The sequence below is a fragment of the Ctenopharyngodon idella genome, chromosome 11 (genome assembly GCF_019924925.1).
Source record: "Ctenopharyngodon idella isolate HZGC_01 chromosome 11, HZGC01, whole genome shotgun sequence".
Taxonomy (NCBI): Eukaryota; Metazoa; Chordata; class Actinopteri; order Cypriniformes; family Xenocyprididae; genus Ctenopharyngodon; species Ctenopharyngodon idella.
Genome location: NC_067230.1, coordinates 7,490,245 through 7,513,707, shown reverse-complemented (window position 1 = coordinate 7,513,707; position 23,463 = coordinate 7,490,245). Strand labels below are relative to the sequence as shown.

At 38.5% G+C, this 23,463-nt stretch overlaps 1 protein-coding gene across 19 annotated transcripts in view; it reads right to left on the bottom strand.

Annotated features, from left to right (window-relative positions):
• Positions 1-867: 867 nt before the first annotated feature.
• Positions 868-23,463, bottom strand: part of cadpsa (Ca2+-dependent activator protein for secretion a) — a 136,670-nt gene continuing 114,074 nt past the window's right edge. For 11 of the 19 annotated variants that reach the window (XM_051911566.1, XM_051911567.1, XM_051911572.1 and 8 more), the window contains 7 exons: positions 22,361-22,375; positions 21,940-22,014; positions 21,633-21,716; positions 20,582-20,614; positions 17,713-17,820; positions 4,384-4,488; positions 868-2,027 (listed from right to left, as the gene is read on the bottom strand). In XM_051911566.1, the coding sequence (XP_051767526.1) occupies positions 1,860-2,027; positions 4,384-4,488; positions 17,713-17,820; positions 20,582-20,614; positions 21,633-21,716; positions 21,940-22,014; positions 22,361-22,375 (588 nt within the window). In that variant the 3' untranslated portion in view covers positions 868-1,859. The remainder of the gene's footprint in view (positions 2,028-4,383; positions 4,489-17,712; positions 17,821-20,581; positions 20,615-21,632; positions 21,717-21,939; positions 22,015-22,360; positions 22,376-23,463) is intronic. The other 8 variants (XM_051911568.1, XM_051911569.1, XM_051911573.1 and 5 more) reach the window with 1 other exon arrangement.

The following is a 23,463-nucleotide window of genomic DNA, read 5'->3' as shown; positions in this document are numbered from 1 at the left end:
GATTTATTTAGGTTTATTATGGGCCTGTTCTTATTTGCTGATTTTTCTAGCAAGATCTGGCAACACGAATAAGTCAAGGCTCGTGCTTTCCCTGTGATTCGCCGCACATACAGAAGAGAGACACCTCCGATGAACGTTAAAAAACGTCATTATCAACTAGTTGTTCAGTTTGGTTCCGTACACACTGCGTGGAATTTCTGTAAACACAGTTGTCACTACCTGTATTTTTCGGGAGTTAATTCGGTTGTAGAATGCGGTTGTCAACTGTGTGTGTACAGAACGCGATTAAACACTAAAAGGTGAATTGACAACCGAATTAGCTGCAGTGTTTACATGGCCTATGAGGATAAATATGACCCTAAACAATAGATAATGCTCTACAATGATCTCTGTTGGAGAGCTACATATGACAATTTATCTGTTCAATAAAATACCTTACTCACCCGTTGAGTAATAAATACTCCTTTTACAACATTTCAAATCCCTCAGTTGCCGACATCTCTGAAAAGTCAAGCCTATGTTGATTCTTGTTTTATTACGAGCTCTGTTCAGTTTTTTTTTAAAACGGGTGATTTCTCTGAGGTTCGAAATTTAGCATGCTCCATGTCAACCTTTCTTGCTCGTTGTGACAACTGCCTCTCCCACACCATACATGCATCAAAGTAGCTGGAGCAACTTTTCTCTATTTACAGATATGATAAGACCGCGAAAACCATCCCAACAAGTCTAAAACTTAGTGAATCAGGGTAAGACCAAAACACGTTTTGGAAGAAGGATTGATTATGACTCATTATTTAGATTTTTGTTAATTTTGAACAGAAAAAAGTTACATTTACAAGTGTACATTTAAAAGCAAAAAAAAAATCATGAGTTTGAATTCTTTTATTTTTGTAAGCCCAGATTCTTGCATTCCAACTGTGGGTGTACATAAGGCCAAATGAATCCACCAGTTACTTTCCACAAAATCAAAAGCTTTCGGATAAGATTTCTGACAACTGGAACATGCAGCTACTGCACAGAGGGGAATATAAAGCACTATATACACAAAACAACAGTGGCAATGATGAAAACTAGAGGCTATCCAAATAGAAGGATCAGAAATGCTTTGTTGCAAAGAAACAAAAATGATACAAACAAAAAGCTTCCTTGTCATTTCCCCCCAAATACAGAATAAATATATTTTTGAATATTATTTTTTTTTTTAAATTATGCATGGCTTAAAACCATAAAAAAAAATATTGACATCAGTTTAAGTATATCACAAAGCTATGGGAATATATTGCGTCTCTAAAATACAGCTACAAACATATCATCGTACCTAACTCGTTAAAAAAAGGTCTCAAAACATTTTGGGTGTGACTTGTTGTTGAATTGAGCTGAATATATAAACATCTGAACAAGTTAATACAATCATGTCAGTTGGCCTACACTCCAAAAGAAACAAGAGGTCTATGCACAGTTATGTAACATTAATGTATTTACAATACGTTGAAGAAGCGCCATATGGATTTGCATTTAACAGGGACACGACGAGCATTATTCCTTACCATCTCACACAACATTGTTTACAAATGGTACTCCATATTGCTTAGAAACATTTAGGAATGAATTCGAGACATTTTTGCTTATTTCCCCCCCAAAAAACATCTATTAATTTTATGTTTAGGTTAATATATGCTTTTGTTTTTTGTCATTTGAATAGAGATTCATATATTTTTGTTTCATTTTGATTAAAGATGGTCCCTTGTTTGTCATAGTCCATGACGTTAACAACATCCAGACATGTACGAGTGATAGACAGTGTTGTACATGCATCTTTTTAGGCCGAATTGTCCACACCTAATTGTCTCCAGCAGGATCTAGTCATTTTCCTCATCGCTGTCCTTCATGGATATGCCTTGCATCCCCCCCTCTCTTACAGATGCTGTAGCCTCTTCTAGAATCAGCCTGTTTCTCACCGTCTCATACATCTTGCTGTTCAAAGTAGAGTCCAAAACGCCTTGTAGTCGGAAATCGCGATACTTTTTCTGCAAAAACAGACAGGATTGTGGGAATAGTTATAGAGAAACAAAGTGGATCTAGCTAACTTTTCCTTTCATTGTTAGTTATATAAGCATGAACAGTTAGTAGCCTCTTCTCAATATTATTAAAAGCACAATATGTAATTTTCACCACTAGGGGTCACTTATTCAAAACAAAGAAGTAGCTTGATGATGCTGTGCAATGAGCGTGGAATCATGGGAGTTGTCATCTTCACCTCCACAGCCAGCCGATGGAAAGCAATCCGATGGGCAAAAATCATGTTCATGGGTGAGCTAAAGTTTTATTAACATTACTGTGGTACGAAGCAGCATTGTGCTAGTGGTTTTTAGATATTTTAATGCAAAAATCTTACATATTGTGCCTTTAACATGTCTAGGTCATGTCCCAAGACCGTTTAAGCTGGCAGTTATTAAGCCGCTCATTAAGAAACCACAACTACATCCAAATGAATTGGCAAATTACAGACCCATTTTAAATCTTCCATTTATGTCTAAAATACTAGAAAAAGTCAAGTCCACTCACTTGTACTCCTTCCTGCAAAAAAATATCTATGAAAAATTCAGTCATTTCAGGATTCAGGCCCCATCATAGCACAGAAACTGCGCTCGTTAAAATTACATGACATGAGGCGGGCGTACACAGTGCGAATTCTGACGGTCGGAAGATCGTATGTCCACGCGCACATCACGAGTGAGTTTATCTGAAAATGGTACGGACACAGTGATATACAACACAGTTTTACGACCTGGCGATTTCCGAAGCAACTGCATGAAGTTCCGTGCCAAAAACATGGAGGAAGAGATTGCTTTCTTTGTTGCAGCAATAGCTTGCGAAGGAATAAAATCGAAAAGAAAAAGAAGGGCATGGCAAAGAGTTTGGTTGAAGAGCAGAGAACAGCATGGACTTTCTGTTCTTCAAAAACAACTTGAGGTAAGTGTAAGTGGTTTTCCTTAGCTCCTGATTGGTCAACCTCAGATAGATCGACAAATTGGCTCGTTCAACTGCGCACACGTCACGAATTCAAAGCGATAGCTCCCGAACGTTTCTGATATGTTTAAAAATGATCGGGAGGTCAGGAGGTGCTCGTAAGGTACTTGGCTCGGCTCGCAATTCCTCGCACACGAAATGAACCGTGACCATACGAGCATCAACAATTTCCACGCGATTGAAAAAAAAAAATGCCTGCGAGCTAGCACGACAGCAAAAATCGCTCCGTGTACGCCCACCTTTACTTCTAGCTTCTGACCAAGGCTGCATTTCAATACTAGTTTTACTTGATCTTAGTGACACTATAGATCATGACATACTCTTAGATTGATTACAAAATTACACCGGTATTCAGTGACAGGCATTCGGTTGGTTTAGACCTATCTGACTGTTATGTTTATTGAAACGGGGAATTAACATCAGTAAATTATGGAGTGCTGCAAGGGTCTGTTTTAGGCCCTCTGCTCTTTTCAATATACATGCTGCCTCTTGGTAATATTATTAAAAAACATGGAATTAGTTTCCACTGTTATGCCGATGATACTCATTTATATATTTCATCACGACCAGATAAAATCTCTAAATTATCCATGTTGACAGAATGTGTTAAAGATATAAAATATTGGATCATCAGTAATTTTCGTCTATTAAATTCGGATAAGACTGAGGTATTACTTATTGGACCAAAAACCTGTACGCAGAATCTCTTAGAATACAATTTGCATCTTGAAGGATGTGCTGTTACTTCTTCCTCTCCAGTTAAAGACCTGGGTGTTTTATTAGACAGCAACTTGTCTTTTAATAATCATATTTCATATATTACAAAAACAGCCATTTTTATACCATTTTTTGTGGAAAGTGCCCTTTTCGCAGTTGCTATTCTGGTGCTGTTGGGTACTGCAGATGAGGAAAACCATAACAATGAGGTCTTCATCCAGTACAACATCTAATCTACGCTGGATACAAAATAAATGTCTGATCTAGTTCCTTCCTTCACTTAGTCCAACAAGAAAACCGTGTCTGTGAGACACACACGCACCATATGAATGCACAAAAATAAATGTGTAATCCCATTCTACGAAATCCTGTTGATCTTGCTGAAAAATTAAGCGCAAGCGGAGGCTGAAGAGGAAGACTGCCTTCACTTGGCTGATCCACCTCTGTAGTCTGACTCTGATTGGTTGATATGTGCATATTTTTATAACATGCGTTTACAAGTACATTTGGTGCAAATACTCTGCTCTGATTACTTCCTGCACATATTTGGGCAGTTTTGAATCTACAACTGTTCTGCATTTAATTCACATGCCCACCTATACACACTTTAGTGGTCAATGATGCTGTAGTTTTTACCTTTACAATTCTGATGAGGATTTTCAGCTGATATACATGCAACTGCAGGTCCATACGGTCTGTCAGCCAGGTGCCCAGGAGATTCATTGTGCTGGTGTACCATTGCTGAAATACAAATACATTGTTCTCCAGCAAAGACAGACACACATATAAATGCTGCCACACACAAACATATATGAATACACATCTACAAAAACACAATACAACACAAAGCCAAAGTGTAGGCAGTAGATCGTAGACAGTGAATGAAAATCCTTTTAGTGCAAGATCTAAAAATACTCACCAACCTGAACTAGTACAATTTTTTCACCAATCAGACTGACAGCCTACAATATTCGTGAATGCTTTATATATACACGACCAGTCAAAAGTTTGGAGTAATTACATGTTTTTAAAACATTTTTAAAGTCTCTTACGCTCTCCAAGGCTCTATTTATTTGATCAAAAATACAATAAAAAATATTATTACAATTTAAAATAACTATTTTCTATTTGAATATATTTTAAAATGTAATTTATTCCTGTGATGCAAAGCTGAATTTTCAGCATCATTACTCCAGTCTTCAGTGTCACATGATCCTTCAGAAATCATTCTAATATGCTGATTTGGTGCTCAAGAAACATTGCTTATTATCATTATCATCAATGTTGAAAACAGATTTTGTTTATATATATATATATAATACTTCAAATAAATGCTGTTCTTTTGAAATTTCTATTTATCAAAGAATCCTGAAAAAATGCATCAGTTTCCACAAAAATATTAAGCAGCACAACTGTTTACAACATTAATAATAATAATAATAATAATAATAATATATTTTTACTGAGCACCAAATCAGCATATTATAATGATTTCTGAAGGATCATGTGACACTGAAGACTGGAGTAATGATGCTGAAAATTCAGCTTTGCATCACAAAAATAAATTACATTTTACAATATATTGAAATAGAAAACAGTTCTTTAAATTTGTAATAATATTTTATAATTTTAGAGTTTTTACTGTATTTTTGATTAAATAAATGCAGCCTTGGTAAGCATTAGAGAGACTTCTTTCAGAAAGACTTCTTTAAAATTATGATTCAAAAATCATAAGTACTCCACACTTTTGTGTGTATATATAGGATACATATGTGAATTTAGTATACTACTAAGTATACTACTTAGTATATTACTCAAGTATACGACTTCCACTTGTAGATGGATATGAAGGAAAATGACTGGTTAGAATAGAGCTTTAAGAAGCACTGAGAGGAAAATGGTGACAAAAAAAGAGGACCCAACAAGCTCTGCCTTGGAGGAAGTCCTTCTGTCACAGTCATGATCCTCACCCAGACCTCTCCCTGTCTCCACAGCTCCATCCAGGAACTCCTAATTGACAGTTTCGGATCCCATCAGCTGTCTCCTGTTCTGCTTTTGGACACTGATCATGAGAGATGTTGCCCATGTTAAGCCAGCCACAATCCTGCCCGTAGCCTGCACTTCAAACTGTGGCACTTTCTGTCACATTGAGGGAGAAACATCCATCATTCCCAGCGGACATGTTGTCTTTACCGCAGTCACAATGAGCTCGCTAATGTAACCGTGGCTCTGGGTCTTATTTTTACCAGTCTTCCTCTCTCTTAGTCTCTGCGCTTTGCTCTCCATTTCTACTCACTGAAACTCACTGAACTCAAAGCACCTCCTAAATAGCCAGTGCACTTAGCTTTTGGGCTGCAGATGTTGGACCGTGGGGAGGATCTCGTTTGAAGTCTAATTGATTAGTTATGATCGAGCTGGTCTGATGGTAATCTGAGCTGACTGAGTCTCAACGGTTTAGAAGCTGAGCAAATCGAGCCGGAGACACAGGGGATGCGTCTTGGGTAACTGCAGCACACTTGACAGTATTAGGGTGGATAAATGATCGTTTGTTTAAAGAAAATCATGTGACTCCACTGGATGAACCATTTTTTTCATCCAGTTTTTTAGATGACACTTTTTGACCTACAATGTTCTTGCAGGTTAATTAACAAAAACACAAATACTTTTTTAGGAAGTTACATTCAAAATCCACTTGGCACCGTCATTTTGAAAAAGCATTACACTTCTTCTGGTGATAGTCTAAAAAAGTGCGCTTTCGCCTTGTCAAAAGCCTTAAGTAGTAAACATTACACAATTCGCTAAGCCATTGGTTCCATTGGTTCCACCAGTTCAACACACATTGAAAGGTACTTAAGTGCAATTCATTGATGTTTAAGTGGCATGCTGGTAAAATTCTACTGCTAAGGTGTGTACAAATAATCAAATGGGCGTTTTAGGATTCAAACTAAGCGGCTCGTCCCTGCAGTGAATCAGAGCTTGGTGTTGCTCTGTGAGGGCTGGTGCTCTGTGCCTGTGAAAGATCGGGCAGCCGGGCTGCGATGGACCCCCACAGGGAGGCCAGACCTGGAGCAACTGCTCTCTCTCACACTCAGTCTTTCTCTCATGCTCACTCTGTATCTCCTACATTTGTTCCTATAATAGTGTGACCTCTCCGTCCTTTACCATTTTCAATAACTATTTCACCAACAAAAGAAATCTGTCATCATTTACTCACCATTATGACTTTATTTCTTCTCTGTAGCACAAAAGAAGTCATGTTCTGAATATTTTGAAGAATGAAAACATTTTGTCTATAAGTCAATGAGGTCCAAAACAACACTGGACCCTGTTGACTATCACTGATTATATGGAGGAAATGTTTTTCAAAATATCTTCTTTTGTGTTCCACAGAAGAAAGTTGGTCATACAAGTTTGGAATAATATGCAAATGATAAAAATTTCATTTTTGGTGAACTATCCCCAACACATTACCAGCAAACTATCAGTTCACTTAAAGGGTTAGTTCACCCAAAAATGAAAATTATCCCATATTTTACTCACCCTCAAGCCATCCTAGGTGTATATGACTTTCTTCTTTCAGTCACACACAATCAAAGTTATATTAAAAAATATTCTGGCTCTTCCAAGCTTTATAATGAGAGTGAATAGTAACAGAGATTTTGAAGCCCAAAAAAGCACATCCATCCATCATAAAAGTAATCCATACGGCTCCAAGGGGTTAATAAAGGCCTTCTGAAGCGAAGTGATGTGTTTTTGTAAGAAAAATATCCATATTTATAACTTTATCAACTAGAACGACTACTTTCCGCATGCGAGTCAATTCCGGCGGAAGAGTGAACTTTGACCTGACGCATGACGTATTGACGAACATGGAAGCGCAGAAGAGCAAAACAAAACACTGGTAACAAATTAGAAGTCTAAAATGAGAAGTTTTAAAGAGAAATGTTGGAGGAGCTTGAGTTTGTTGCCCAGCCCAATTTGTTTGAACCGCAAGAGGCGTCTACTCTCACCTAAGCTTACGCCACTCCTACATCCTACGTCATATGCCAGAACTCAACTCTCTCGTGAACGCATGGACGGACGTTTCCGGAAGCTTGTGATAATAGTCTATAAAGTTATAAATATATATTTTTTTCTTACAAAAGTGCTTCACTTCAGAAGGCCTTTATTAACCCCCTAGAGCTGTATGGATTACTTTTAAGATGGATGGATGCGCTTTTTTTGGGCTTCAAAATCTAGGTTACTATTCACTCCCATTATAAAGCTTGGAAGAGCCAGAATATTACAGCTAGGATGGCTTTAGGGTGAGTAAATTATGGGATAATTTTCATTTTTGGGTGAACTAACCTTTTAATATCATGTGTCTTCTTTAAAAAGAGACCAAACTTAAGTCTGTAATCAAGATTTAAAACACTTTAAAATGGAAATGTCATTTTGGGGGGACTGACAGTTAGGGGATAATAATTTGGGTGTTTTCCACTTTATAGTCCCCGTTGTGAGCACCAAATAAGATGACAAATCAAATGATACAAGGCCGAAAAAGATGTATATTTCGAAATCGTGAGAGACTCGTCCAGTATGACCATGTCCTCTATGGTCTTGGTTGTGAAATGAACAGTGCTGGCAGTGGGACATTGTTCTGCTGTCAGCAGAGAAACAGAAGACTCTCCGAGAGCATATTATGTACTGTGGCACTTTTTGGATATTGAGCAGCGGGAAGCTGGCAATAGCTGCTAGCCAAAACAGGAGTATCATGACTCTGAATGCATAATGAAAGAAGCGGATATGGGAGAGAAAAAAAAAAAATCTGTGATCATCTAACGAGTTCCATCTGATATTGGAAAGCGCTTGGGCTGCGTGTTCACGCGCATGTGTGTTGGACGCGTATGTTATGGTTACCGATACAACACACATGAACATCTGCAGGGCCCCCACACCTCTAGCGGGGAGCGCTGAAAGGCTGAGCGACCTCCTGCCCCTGCCACACCACGCACATGCACAAGCCGCGCTCCTAAGCTTGCGTTCACACTCTCGTCTTTGACATGTTACAGGAAGCCATAGCGCCTAGCAGGGGGGCAACAAACAGAATTCAGTGTAAGGTTGCACATCCATCCACCCCCGTCGCAGACGCACACATACACACGCACTCGTGACTCGCTTTTATCGAATCCTGAAACACCTGAGGGCTAGCGGCTCCTACGTGAGGACTGGGAGGAAGAAAGAGCTGGTAAGGGCTGAGTTTGGATTAGAAAAAACACACTCTTACAAAAGCAGGAATGCCGAGGAGGGGGCGGGGCTCGGTGGGGGGTAATGGGGGATTACAAGCAACCTGTGACTCTGCCTCTTTCTGCCCTTGCTGGTGGTAGTGGCTCTGCAAATATGTGTGTGCGCCACTCTGCCTGCTCTCAGAGGCCTAGGCTGTTTGAGAAGCGCTCCTGCTGGGACCCAGCTGTGTCTGCAATTAGCAGTAGGGATGGAATGATGATGGTTGCTAGCGCTGATGTTAATGCAAAGCGACAGGCCGGTGGAGATGAAAACAGAACGAGAGCGACTCCACGGTGCCTCCCCGTGCTCCCTGTCCTCTCTGTTTCTTGCGATTCAAAAAGCGAGAGAATACCCCAAACAAAAAACACACAAAAATCGAACCTCCAACCTTTCTTGTGGTACTCTTTGCATCTTTGTCTGCGCTTAATTGAGCCGTCTCTCTCTCTCTCAGGCCAGCAGGTCGTAGGGCACTTGTCCTTCTCGCCGGCCATGCAAAAGAATCGGGCACCTTGCCGGGCCAGAGAGGGAGGCCCTGGGGACTGAGGAGTCTTTAAATCTGACTACAAGACATTATGCACTTAGGACAAAAGCCTGGGGTAGTCCTACCTGCTTGCTGTTCACGGCCACCACCGGCCCGTTATTGTTCGCCTCATCCCTCCTGAGAGGAGGTCCATTGATGACTGAACTCAATTACCATGGTAACTCACACCGGTGACCCCACGCCTCCCGGCGCTCACTATCTCTCCGCCGTAGGACCCCACGACCTCATGGAAAAAATGTTGTGTAGGAAATACGCGAACCTAAACGCGGTCCTCCGACGCACTGCTGTGTTAGTGCGCTCTCTCTCTTTCTTTCACTCTTTCTCTCCAGAAATAGGTGCTTCTGAATGGTGGGATTGAAAATAAAGTTTCAGGCTCAGCAAGCAAAAGGGCTTCAAACTGCTCACGATTGTGTTGTGGATACAAAGAGAACCCTGCTCTGGATTTGCACGCCTCACCGGATCCTTAAGTGGAACAAGCCTTTACTGTTTCTGTGCAAGCTCTGCTACACTTTTAAGTGTCTCTAATGCGTTTTTTGTTTGCGAACGAAGGAATACCCTACCAAACGGAACGGTGTGTTGAGCGATTTTTAGGGGCGGGTGCAAAAGGAATCAGCCGATCAAAAAGTATAATTGCAGAGAATGCATTTCTGCTATTGAAACCGGCGCTTGTGCACAACAGTGTCCAAACAGGGCCCTTCTTTAGAAAAACTTGCTCTGAAAGAAGGAGCTCGTCGAGATGAACTAAACGGCGGGAATTACAGCCTGTGATCGTGTCATTGAGTAAACACACAATGAAGAAAAAGGGGTGAGGGATAAAAAAAGGAACGGGAGAGAGAGAGAGAGAGAGAGAGATTGGTCCCAGGGCAAAGTGAGCCATTCTGCTCACAAAGGAACGCTTAGGGGAGGATTGAGCCGAGCAGGAATGAGGAGCATAACACTTGTGGGGTTCGGCCTCAATGGGGGGAACGAAATGGAATAAACCAGCGAGCACTTGAGAGCCCCGCGGTGCACCTGAATGGCTAAGGGGTGGGAGGGGGGCGGAGGGGGGAGCGCAGAAGGTGAATGGGCTGCTTTTTGGGACCAATTTGTTTCTTTTCACCCTTTTCCCCTGCCTCTGTGCTGACAGATGTACAAAGGCGGACCCGCGCTGAGCCTCTCGTATACATGAACCCGCTAGCAGATGTCACTTTTGTCAGACAAGTTAATCAAACAAATGCCACCATACCTCACTTATATGTCACGGGGAGAGCGAGAGACGGAGAGAGAGCCAATAGACGGCTAATAGAGCCAGTCGAGAGCCACGGCGCTCGAATACACTTCTGCTGCAGTACGTTTACTTTGCTAAAATCGCTAACTGTTAGTGTTGTTGCTGCGGGTTTATTTAAATTAGCCTCGGTTCACAGTAAGCGACAAAGAAAGCACCTCGGCCTCCGTAATTATCAGAAACCTGAACCGCTAACATCTGCCCTGCATTTTAAAAGAGCCAAACCCCTTTAATGTGTTTTGAACAGTATCTGTGAAAGGACCTGTTGGGTCCCTTTTAGTCTTTTTTTTTCATACTGACCTACTAGCGTTCAGATTATTCATCTAAAGCTCCTTTTTCAATTGGTTTACCTCTAAAATAAAAGGATTAACTGGGGAGAAAAACAAAAAGCATGCATCCGCCTCCCATATCGTATGATTTTCTAAATGCAATCGGAGGCTGGAATGAAATACATAAATACATAATACAAAAACACATTTTTGATTGTTGTTGTCCTGGATATCATAATCAAGAATCAAAACAAAGGGAGTGAAGGGGGGAAACTGGATAAAAATAAAATTGTCTAAGGAAACGTGTATAACATTCCAAAATTTTCTGCATGCTTGTTCGTCAAAACAAATGAAAAAGTAAAGCAAAAGAAAGAAAAAAAAAGCAAAACAAAACAAAACAAAAAACACAACATTGTTTTATGTTTTGGCTTTTGTTTTTGTGACAAATGCAAAAACATAAAACACACAAAAAAAACAACAACAGAAAATTGCAATTAAATTTAAAAAAGCTCAAAGACAATAAAAAAAGAAATTAGTAGTTATCATTTTTTAAAACTGTCTAGTTTCTTCATTTTGACTACTTTGTTCCTGTATTTCTTAGGCCATAGAATGCACAGCATTAAGTTTGCGCGCTAGCTAAAGTTGATTAAACTGTTCACTTGGGTCAGCCGGACCTGCAAAGTGGTTAAGTGTCCCAGACAGTGAAGTGGTATCGCAGGTCTGCGAAATGCAACAAGCAGCAGCTCAATCAAAACCCGCCTGGCTTTCCAGTATCCCGAGTAACCCTACTTGTTCCTCGCAGTATCCAGCAGTGGAACGATTAAACCGCATTAACCGTCACCATAAAGTGCAATCTTGTCGATCTGATAACTGCCAAGGTCAACGGGAATACTTCAAATTAATCAATGAGGGTAGGCCACAATCTCCTCCAGAAGCAGATTAAGTGTATAATTGACGTGTGTAATCTGCTGTGTATCTGAGTCTCTCTGCTGGCACTCAGACACGCATGCATATGCATGCACACACTGAAGAGTATCAGTGAAGCGCTGGATTTGGAGATGGCTTTTTTTAATCAATGATCTATGCGCTCCGCCCCAATCTGACAGATGAGCCCTTACGTTAAGCACAGCTGCCTTAATCCTGCTCTCCTCAGCTGTTCTTTCAAGAACTGGCAGGCTGGCAGAGTAAAATAAATTAATTTTCTCTCCCCCCACCCCTCTCCCTTTCTATCCCTCTCTCTGGTCCTCTATGCTGAACTTGACAAACTTCATCCGTCCACTGGCAAGCGATTTGGCAAGCTTGTATCTGGAATATGACCTTCCTAAAAATCACCATCTTCTCAGAACTTATGAATATTATAATATTATTGTCGCAACAAACCACTTGCAAGTAAATTTGACTACTGAAATGAATTTAAATGCTTCCAAATTAAGGATATATTAAATCACTGATGTATTTTAATTAATATTTAATTAATAGTTTAATTAATATCAATTTATCTTAAAAATTTCAAACTGAGAAATGCTTTAAAATTTAATCCATTCTTATATCAAATAAATAACAACAATAATAATAACAAAAAATTATCAACAAGCCTCTTCATGATACCTAATAATTACTAGTATTATTTTACTCTCCATCCTTTTTATGCATATCATTTGACTGAATTTCATCCATTTTTCTTTGTTTTCATTTTTAATACCTATTCCCATATGGTCACTTTTTCTGCATTATGAAACGCCGTTATGAAAGCAGCCATATTTTGAATTAGTCAAACAGCAAATATAATCTTCTTACTCTGGCCAATGTGCCATCTCTGTCTGTGAGAAATCAGCATCCTTGACCCCAATTAACCCAAGCTTAGCGTGGGCCACATATACTTCAATATGACAACCAGCCAAGAACCACCAAGCAATTATACTACACCCACCTAACAGATCATTTCAAAGCGGATTACTTAAAACAATCAAAAAATGAAAAAGTGTAAAAGGGGAGGAGGCCATCAGGAATATTCTGACTACTGGAGCCAAAACAACAAGTGAAAGCCACATTTTGGCTGATTCAGACACACACACAAAAAATGAGAAACCACAATACAGCATGAACGATAAAGAAAAAGGCCTTTGTGGTGATTGGAAAGCAATCCAAACAAAAGTATATGGCATTTTCATTGTACAATAACTAAATCAGCTAGTCTGACTAAACCTGCAAAGATGAACCAAAATCAACACCAATATGATTCATTTTGATTCAGCAAAACAGGCATTTAACAAGAACCTTAAAAGGTTAGTTCACCCAAAAATTCAATTCCTGTCATTAATTACTCACCTGCATGTCGTTCCACACCCGTAAGAACCTCGTTCATCTTCAGAACACAAATTAAGATATTTTTGATGAAATCCAAGGTTTTTTTATCCCCCATAGAAAACAACGTAATTACCGTCATTCAAGGTTCAGAAAGGTATTGAAAACATCGCTAAAATAGTCAACTAACTACAGTGGTTCAACCAACGCTATCTCACAACCAATTTGTACGTATTTTACGAGGTGACTAATCCGTACGACCTCGTAATAATTCCTCGGATAGGAATTTAGGTCATTCGTTTGAATTCATATGAATTAGCCACCTCGTAAAATGTGTACAAATTGCTGTGAGATCGGGCTGGTTAAACCTTAATGTCGAGAATACTTTTTATGCACAAAAACAAAACAAAAATAACGACTGTATTCAACAATTTCTTCTCTACCCTGTCAGACTCGTAAGTTGACGCAGTGAACGCAGTTCAGCGCTTTTATGTTTACATCTGAATGCCAGCTCATTACATGCTGCTCATGTAAACAGGCGTCAGCCAATACTGAGTTAGCGTTCTGACGTAGAACCTGGAAGCTCTGCAATGAAAATAGTGTAGGAGAATGACAGGAGAGATGAATTTCTTGAATAAAGTCGTTATTTTTGTTTTGTTTTTGTGCACAAAAAGTATTCTCGTCACTTTATAACATTAAGGTTGAACCACTGCAGTCACGTTTACTATTTTAACAATGTTTTTACTACTTTTCTGGACCTTGAATGATGGCAGTTTCGTTGCTTTCTATTGAGGATAAAAAACATCTTGGATTTCATCAAAAATATCTTAATTTGTGTTCCGAAGATGAACAAAGTTCTTACGGGTTTGGAACGACATGAGGGTTAACTACATTAGTTAACATGAAATAACAATGAACAATACTTCTACAGCATTTATTAATCTTAGTTAATGTTAATCTCAACATTTACTAATACATTTTTAAGATTGAAAGTTGTATCTGTTTACATAAATGCTGTAAAAATAGATTGCTCATTGTTAGTTCATGTTAGGTAATGCATTAAACTAATGTTAACAAATGAGACATTATTGTAAAGTGTTACAGTACCTGTGCTTTTTCAAATCAGCAAAAATGGATACAATTGAAAAAAAAAAAATGTGAAAAAGGGGGGCTGCTGTTCTTTTAAACCCATTTAATTAGTGATGCCGATACTATAATCTCCTCCATGTAATTTTTATAATGAACCGATTGCCGATTTTTAAATAGGGTGCGTGTAGCGGGTTTAAAACAACAGCACGTGGTGTTATGGCTCATTGTGGAGGATGTTATGACATCTTTAACAAGTGAAATGACAAAGTAAGAAGAAAACATTTGAGCAGGTTGCCTGGAGCCCCTGATAAAGAGCGGAGCTATTTCAATGACTGTTTAGCATAACAGTGAGGACCAGCGTGTGCGTGTTAGCGTGTGTGCGAGACGGAGTGAGCGTGCATGTGTGTATGCATGCACACATGTTGTCTTTTTCAACTGCCTACGGAGGCCCGACCACTTCAGCGGGTAGAGAGGGGAGATGTGTGCCATGCGTGCCCATCTGGGGTTGACGGTGGTGGGGCGGGAGGTTGGGGAGGGCGGGCTGGTTGGCTGATTGTGTGGATGGATGTGTGTAAGTGCATGTAGGAGCTGAGTCTCTGAGGACACGGGCCATGCTAGTAGATGTACAAAGGAAGATTATTTGACTCTGAATAACGCCACTTGGCATAATGTGACAAAAACAACTTGACAGGAAGGATAAGTTTCATTTCGGTTTAGGCGCAGAGAGAGAGAGCAAGAAAGGAGGTGGAAAAACGAGAAAGCAAAATGGAGAAATGGAATGAGAGGGTAGGAAAAACAGGGCAGATGGGTTTTTTTCTTGTTTGCATTCGAGGAAGTGAAAGCAAATGCACAATGCGGCTGAAAAATAAGCGACACCATCTCATTCCAAGCGAACGAAGAAAGAAAAGAACACAGAATCTTTTCAGACACCCTCCAGGAGGGGAGAAAGATAGTTAGGCATTGCAAAATCGAGGTAAAACCAGTACAAGATGGCATAGAGCAGCAGATTCAAGCAGCCTTTTTGTAGGACACTCAGAAAACTCACAAACCAGAGCTCACATGTTTAAAGCATCTCATAGTAAGATTACTGATCCCGGGTCAGCTTTCACCGTGAAATGAAAGTCAACAATGAACCACGATCAGGATTCTTACTTGAATTGCTTACATATGACATGAGGAGCCATATATTCACAAAGTGTTTCAGAGTGGGAGTGCTGTTTTCAGATCAGGTTGTCTTGAGGAGCAACGTTGAGCACATGGACAAGAAAACCGATCCCAGATCGGCGCTCCCACTCTGGCTTTCTTTCTGAATATAAACAAGTCTTTAGCCACACAATGCAAACACACCTTTCCAACAACACACACTTAACAAACTGGTCTACAGACAGCACAAAAGGATTATAACCAACATGATGGCCCTGGCCATCCCTTAAGACCGTGTTCTCCATTGTGTGCCCTCCCTCTTATTCAACTCCTCTTTCTTGCCCTCAGTGTTTTCCCTCATTCTTTCCTTTTCTTTAAGCCTTTATCACAATAAGCCCAAGGTTTGGAGGGCTTCTCTCTATTTGGATCTCCTTAGCGGGAGATTTACTCCGGAAATAGGGCAGTTGCCTTTGTAACACCCCCTGCCCCAACTATCAGCTAAAATGAACAAAACAATATCCTTCACACTCTGATTGTTTTATTATATCCAATTTGTACAGTTTCTATGGAAGCCCTAAGAGGACATGCATTATTTTTTTCTCACTTTTTCATGATCTTGACATAAGATCATGAAAAAGATGTGTTGCTAACCATTTCTTTGGTTAGTTTCAATCACTGAAACACAAACAGTACTATATCCGTACAGAATTCAAACAGACCACAGTATCACTATATGAATGTCCACTACAAAAAAGAGTCAGACACGGATTTGGGAGTGTCTATCACTGACGGACAGAGATATTTTAGCATGATCACAGTAGAAACTAATACGTTCATCCATGATACAGTAATATATTTCACTTAGAAAACGCTTTTGTTTTCTCCAAATCATCAAGAAAATGAGAAAATAATCTTTAATACAAGATATCGAGAAAACATCTCAACATTACGTAGAAATTTCGAAACAATTACACTATACCATTCAAAAGTGCGGGGTATGTATGTTTTTGAATATATTTTAAATATGTCTCTTTTGGTTATCAAGGCTGCATTTATTTGATCAAAAATACAGTAAAAACAATAATATTGTGACATTATTTCAATTTAAATGAACTGTTTTCTATTTTAATATATTTTAAAATGTAATTTATTCCTGTGATGGCCAGTCTTCAGATGACTCCAGTCCTCAGTGTCACATGATCCTTCAAAAATTATTCTAATATGTTGATTTGGTGCTCCAGAAACATTTATTATTATTATCAATGTTGAAAACAGTTGTGCTGCTTAATATTTTTGTGGAAACCAAGATACATTTTTTTTCAGGACTGTTTGAGGAATAGACAAAAAAGCATTTATTTGAAATCGAAATCTTTTGTAACATTATAATAGTCTTAACCGCCACTTTTATCAATTTATGCATCCTTACTGAATAAAAGTATTTTTGTAACAACTTACAGACCCCAAACTTTTGAACAGAAGAGTATGCTAAAATCGTTGCAAGAAAGTCGAGATCTCAAGAAAAAATAAGTTCTACCAAGATTACAGGGAAACTGTGATCATTACAAAATAAGCATGGCTTCTTAGGACTTCCGTATAGTTCTATTCTACTGTTTTCTTAATCGAACCACAAGCTATTCTAAATGAGCAGAACCTTTAATCAAAGTCCTGTAATATATTTATACCTCTGTACAATCATCTGTGGATCCTCAGTTTCTATCTTTGTTTGCATGTGTGTTGTAGGTAGCTTGAACTGCTTAATCTCACATCTGCATGTCCCTTTTGTGTGAGAACACATCTTAAGATAATCCTCCTCCAGAAGTTTGCACTAGGAATAACGAGCAGAGCGAAGGGAATATTACAGCCAGAACACGCAGGAACACACACACCACCGCAAACCAGTGAGGAAAGGTTAAGCCAGAGAAGCAGTGCAAGAGAGAAAGTTAGAGTCAGAGAGTAAAAGAGTAAAAGAAATTAACTGAGAAAGAGAGAGAAGCAGGTCTCAAAATGTGACTTATCCCTCCTAGCTGGCTGTTATGTCACATTTTGAAGGGCCTCCCCCTTCACAGAAGGAGAAGACAGCCAGTACTTACATCAAATAACCTTTCTATATACATCTCCTCATTGACCTTGTCCCGCAAGACATCCTGAGAGTGGCGAACGAATGTCACATAGCTGTCAGCAACATCCATCCCAGGTTTCTGCAGATGACGGAAAGAGAGACAGAAAGAGAGAAAGATGTATTAGTGCTTGACGTAATTTAAATATTAGTATACAACAGCTCTGTTACAAACTCTAGTGAGCTGCCTATCCTAACCATCATGAAACCTCATAAGTGACAGATTTGGAACAGTCTACATAGGCAGCACCACACAAAGACACTAAACTCACAAAAATAATACCTTTTTTAATTACACTATTACAGTATTTATTCAATTTTTTTTTTTAGTATTGACTATTGAAGTTTTTATAATTAACTAGGGGTGTAACGATACTTTCATTTCACGATTCGATACTGAACTCACAATACGGTATTATTGCGATACTCCAAGACATATGGTAAAAGGATAAAAAAAAAATGTACTGTTGATTAAAATGCTAAATTTGGTATTAATACCAATGTAATGATACGATATTGTTTAATTTTAGTACTGCGATATATTGTGACATAATATATTGTTACACCCCTATAATTAGTGTGTCACTAGGCTTTCTGGGATTGGCTTTTCCATGAAGTCAATGGCAGCTTTAATTGGTCAAGGACCGCCCAAGAGGCGTCTGACTGACATGAAAAGCAACTAATGACAGTTTGATTTGTTCAGCGCCATGTTTAGGGGAATGGAAATATAAAAGTCGATGTCCCTACAATAACGAACCGCAGTGTAAAACTCTTGAACGAGTCTATACCATGAACTTCATATACTCTATACCATGTACCATGAACTTCATATACTTTTGACAGACCAGCGTTTAGTTTAACCTAATAAGCGCTCATTGTCACAGTTGTAAACATGACGGCTTTCTTCTTCCATGAGGGGGTTTGGCATCACAACAGCTTTAACGGACCATTAAAGAATGTGACACACACGCCCATGAAAGTGCAGCTCCTATCTCTTTGAAAGGGGAAACATCAAATTCTCCAAAACTGCTTGCCAAGCTTACAATTAAATTTCATATTTGAAATCACCAATGAAATCTGACAACAACTGTCTCATAAATTTTTTTTTTTTTAAACGCTCGAATCATGACAAAAAATGGCATTTTTCAGGCTGGAACAAGCTAATGTGCATGCGCAGTCCTAAGCATGCATCTCAGAACACTGTTTCTATAGGAACCGGAGTTTCTAATGACAGCTGCAGTGACACAATAAATTTACCAATCGCTGATCGGCTAATTCTTTCGAAGGCTCGACTTATTCCGCCATTTTGCACGTTGCACTTCATCCCATTCATAAGTAGTAGGAGTGAACCGTCTTTCTGTGTACAAAGTCTTTGACACATCTCCCGTAAATCCTGTAGAATTCAACCAATCAGATGTCGACTTCGAAAACTCCTGAAGTGTTTCCAATTTTGTGTGCCATATGCATTGGATGTTTAGCCAACGGTCTGTGGGTGTGACGTCTGAGGCTGAGACTAATTGTAGGCAGGTTTCATAACAGAGAAAATTTAGTGAATTTTCATTGTCAAAATCCAGTAATCTCAATAGGAATCTATGTAATCTGGAATTTAGCTTGAAGGGTAAATATTTTGCATCAGGATCAAGTTGGTCATGTGAATTTGCGTTAACCAACAGAAAGTGATTCTTATGTAAGCTGTGCTTCATACATCACTACTCTCGACAATGGACCTTTTTGCCCCCAAAATTTTTAGCGAAAATTCAATAATGTGACCACCTTAAATGTTTTTAAACCTGTACTGTCATGCTAATCAGAAAGCTCATGGTCATTTTTAAGCTTTTTGCATTGTAAAGTAGCAAGCTATTGTCATATTAACAACTTACTTACTTACATCTGTTTGTCAGGTGAAAAGTGTTTTCTTTCTCATTTTCCTAGATGTCTAAGAGTCAAAATCTGAGGTGTGTAAAATGAGCTGTCATTGTCAGAGTCTGAAGTCTGAACAGAACGGCAGGAGAACAATGCAACAATCTGATTAAGTACGATTCTATTCAACAAAATAGCAAGTGAAAAATCAACCCAGAGTAAATCATCTGGGGTGTTTTGCCCCCCTGCTTGGCCTCAGCGGAGAATTAAACACTTCCTTTGCCAGCGGGCATATGAAGGTCATCAGAATTGGTAATTGTCAGACGCTGTAAATTGAACTTACTTCACACATCTATGGGTCCTTTCAGAGGGTGCAAATGAGCAAGTTTGTCAGACATAATTTTATTTTGTGTATTAAGCAAACAATTACCATGGAAACATAAGATTCTCTGACCCTCAGATCATCAGGAGAACGATAAAGAGAGCGAGAGGACGCTTCCGGCATTCATTGACAGGGTTTTAATTTAAAAAGCCTCGCGTTGTGACCAAATGTGTTGGCAGTTGAAGGAAACTCAGTGATGTGATGCTGAGTGCAACGAGTTGGACCCAGCGGCATCCTCACAATGCGCTTTTGTTGCACAACACACACATCACACTGTCTGCTGTAGAGGGTAGAGCTTCACAGAGACGACTCTCTCCCACATACATATGAATGGCCATTTGGGGCTAAGAGATGGCCATCTGCACAGCAGGCTATGGCAATTACTAGCCGTATCTTAAAGCTATTACAGGGCTTTTGAAAACAAACTGTAACACACTATTAATGAATTATCTAAACTAATATGCTGAGTTTTTATGTCTACAAGAAGGAAAAAGATGTATAAACTAATTGATGAACAACATAAATATTAAGTTAAATTATAAACAATGAACTGTTTGATTAATCAACCAATGAATAATAGAAAAATCCAGTTGTGACTTACAGGTACATCCACATATTTTGAAGCAGCTTTTACCTACAAATAAAAGAGATTTAATAATCAAAATAAATTAATCACTTAAATATGAATATTTTGCCCATACAATATTGAGATGTGAAAGACAACATTTTCTAGAAATATCATTTTAACAAAGCTGTTTATTTTACCAATTCTAATGTAAGTTTAAACAGTAACACTTTACAATAAGGTTTCATTTGTTAACTACATTAGTTAACATGAACTAACAATGAACAATACTTCTACAGCTTTTATTAATCTCAACATTTACTAATACATTTCTAAGATCAAATGTTGTGTTAACATTAGTCAATGCACCTTGAACTAACATGAACATGAACATTTTTATTAACTAACATTAGCAAACGGTAATGAACGCTTTTTTTTTTTTTAAATTTATTGTTCATTTTTAGTTTATGTCAGTAAATGCATTAACTAATGTTAATAAATAAGACCTTATTGTAAAGTGTTAAACAATTAAGAAAACATTTTTTGTTGAAATAATGTATTTTGGAGTCAAAGGGCCAGATTTGCTAAACAGCGCAAATTAGCGTAAGAGCGCAATTCCGAAAAAGTGGAACGTTCAGTGCGTGATCTACTGACGACGCGCAAATAAAAGAACACAGACGCAGCTGGATGATTTAGATAATGACCAACGCAATCTACCAGCTCAAATTAGCGTCTGGTTTAAGACATGCTTTTTTTTGGGCCATAAATAATGCTGCAAATACCAGTAAATTGACTAGCGCAAACCTTAGTAAATCACCTTGCATGGTTTATTTAAATATTCTCCTCACATACATTTTGCGTCTGAAAGGGAAACTCCTACAAATGCAATAAGGTCAGCTGCAAAAATAACTCAGCCCACGCCTTTTCAGTGCTAATTTTTCACTGCATGTCTTTAGTAAATCCTGACTGTAGTTTTTTAACGTCAAAAGAGGGTTTGCGCTGATGGAAGCTGTTAGTAAATCTGGCCCAAAGTATCTTGTGACAATAGTACAAGATTTTTAATTAGAAAAACACAATTTGTTCTTACTGTAAATGACAGGAAGGAGGAAAAAAGTGTGCCCTCATCGTAACGTGACAACTTCGCCAGAACACTCTCTAGGATTACAACAAACTGTAAAACATAGAAAAACAAAACAAAAAAAAAACACATTATTAAAAAATTTAAAAATATTGCCCTTCAAAATGTGAAATTATCCTAATTGATCAGACAGCATAATTTGTGTTGTGAATTACAAAAGATTTAATAATGATTTATAAAATAGCATGATTTATAAAATGATTGATGATTTATAAAAGTCACACAAATGAGGAATATTATTTTCCTGAAATGCTACCTTTGCCACGAGTAAAGTAATCATTTCTTTCACCGTCTCCTCGATGAGATTGTCAATTTGCGAGTGGTATTGTCTCTGGAAAAGAAAAACATTATGAGTATGAATTGCAACATGATTTCTTTGAGCTGTTTGGTGGTTTTCACCTGGGATAATCTGTGCAAACTCAATCCCTTTGTCTCCAATTACCTCATATAAAGGACGTCAGGGTAATTAATTCAGTTCAGATCATTACCTGTCTCAAGATGCTACGGATATGAGATGTCTCACTTCTAGCACATGTATATTCAGAAGCAGCTATCACATATGGTAATATAATCAAAACAATTTAAGTGTCAGAGGACTGGGGGAAACTGCTAGGATTGTTAATTATACCTCAGGGACATAAAGGTGAGAATTCAATTGAATTGTTAGCCACACTTACCCATTCTCTAACAAACTTTCACAAGATTGAGAAAAGGGATGAAAAGAAAGATACAGCAGACAAGGTGACAGTGACAATTAGAAAGCAACAGAGAGAAAAAGAAAACATCTCATTCCAGCACAGTCAAACTAAATTAAAATTCAGAAACAATGGAAAATTGCCATGCTAGTGAATCATTCAGATCTGTAGCATTAAATGGTATACTTGCAATCATAGAGAATATGTGTATATACATTTTAAAAAACAACGTTCAATTCATATATACCTACTGTATATATCATAGGCTGGTGTATATGATGAATTCATGCATTTAAAAAAGACTACAGAATAATGGATTTAACTATATAAACTGATAAAGGGTTAGCTCACCCAAAAATGAAAATTATATTACGATTTACTCATCCTCAAGCCATCCTAGCTGTATCTTCTTTCAGACGAACACAGTCTGAGATGTATTTAAAAATATCCTGGCTCTTCCAAGCTTTATAATGGTAGTGAAGGGAGCTTGAGATTTTGAAGAAAAAATGCATCCATCCATCCTAAAAATAATCCATAGGCCGGCTCCAGTGGGTTAATAAAGGCCTTCTGAAATGAAACGATGAGTTTTTGTAAGAAAAATATCCATATCTAAAACCTGTTAACTATAATAACTAGCTTCCAGCAGATGGCCGTACGTCTCGATTTGCAGCGGAAGCATAACCCCTGACCCAACGTATGGTGTAATGACAAATGCAAAAGAGCAGAGGATAGAGCAAAACAAAACACCAGTCACAAATTAGTCTGAAACGAGAAATTTTAAAGAGAAATGTCAGAGGATATAAGAGAAGAGGAGCTTGAGTTTGTTGCCCAGTCTTATTTGTTTGAACTGTGAGAGGTGTCTAATTTTATGCTACTCCTACATCCTGTATCATACATCGCGCCAGGGGTCTTTTGGCACAAGTCGACTTGTGCAGTATGTGTACGCCCGTCTGCCGGAAGCTAGTTATTTTAGTTTATTAAGTTTTAAATATGGATATTTTTCTTACAAAAACCCATTGCTTTGCTTCAGAAGGCCTTTATTAGCCCTCTTGTGCCATATGGATTATTTTTTATAATGTATGGAT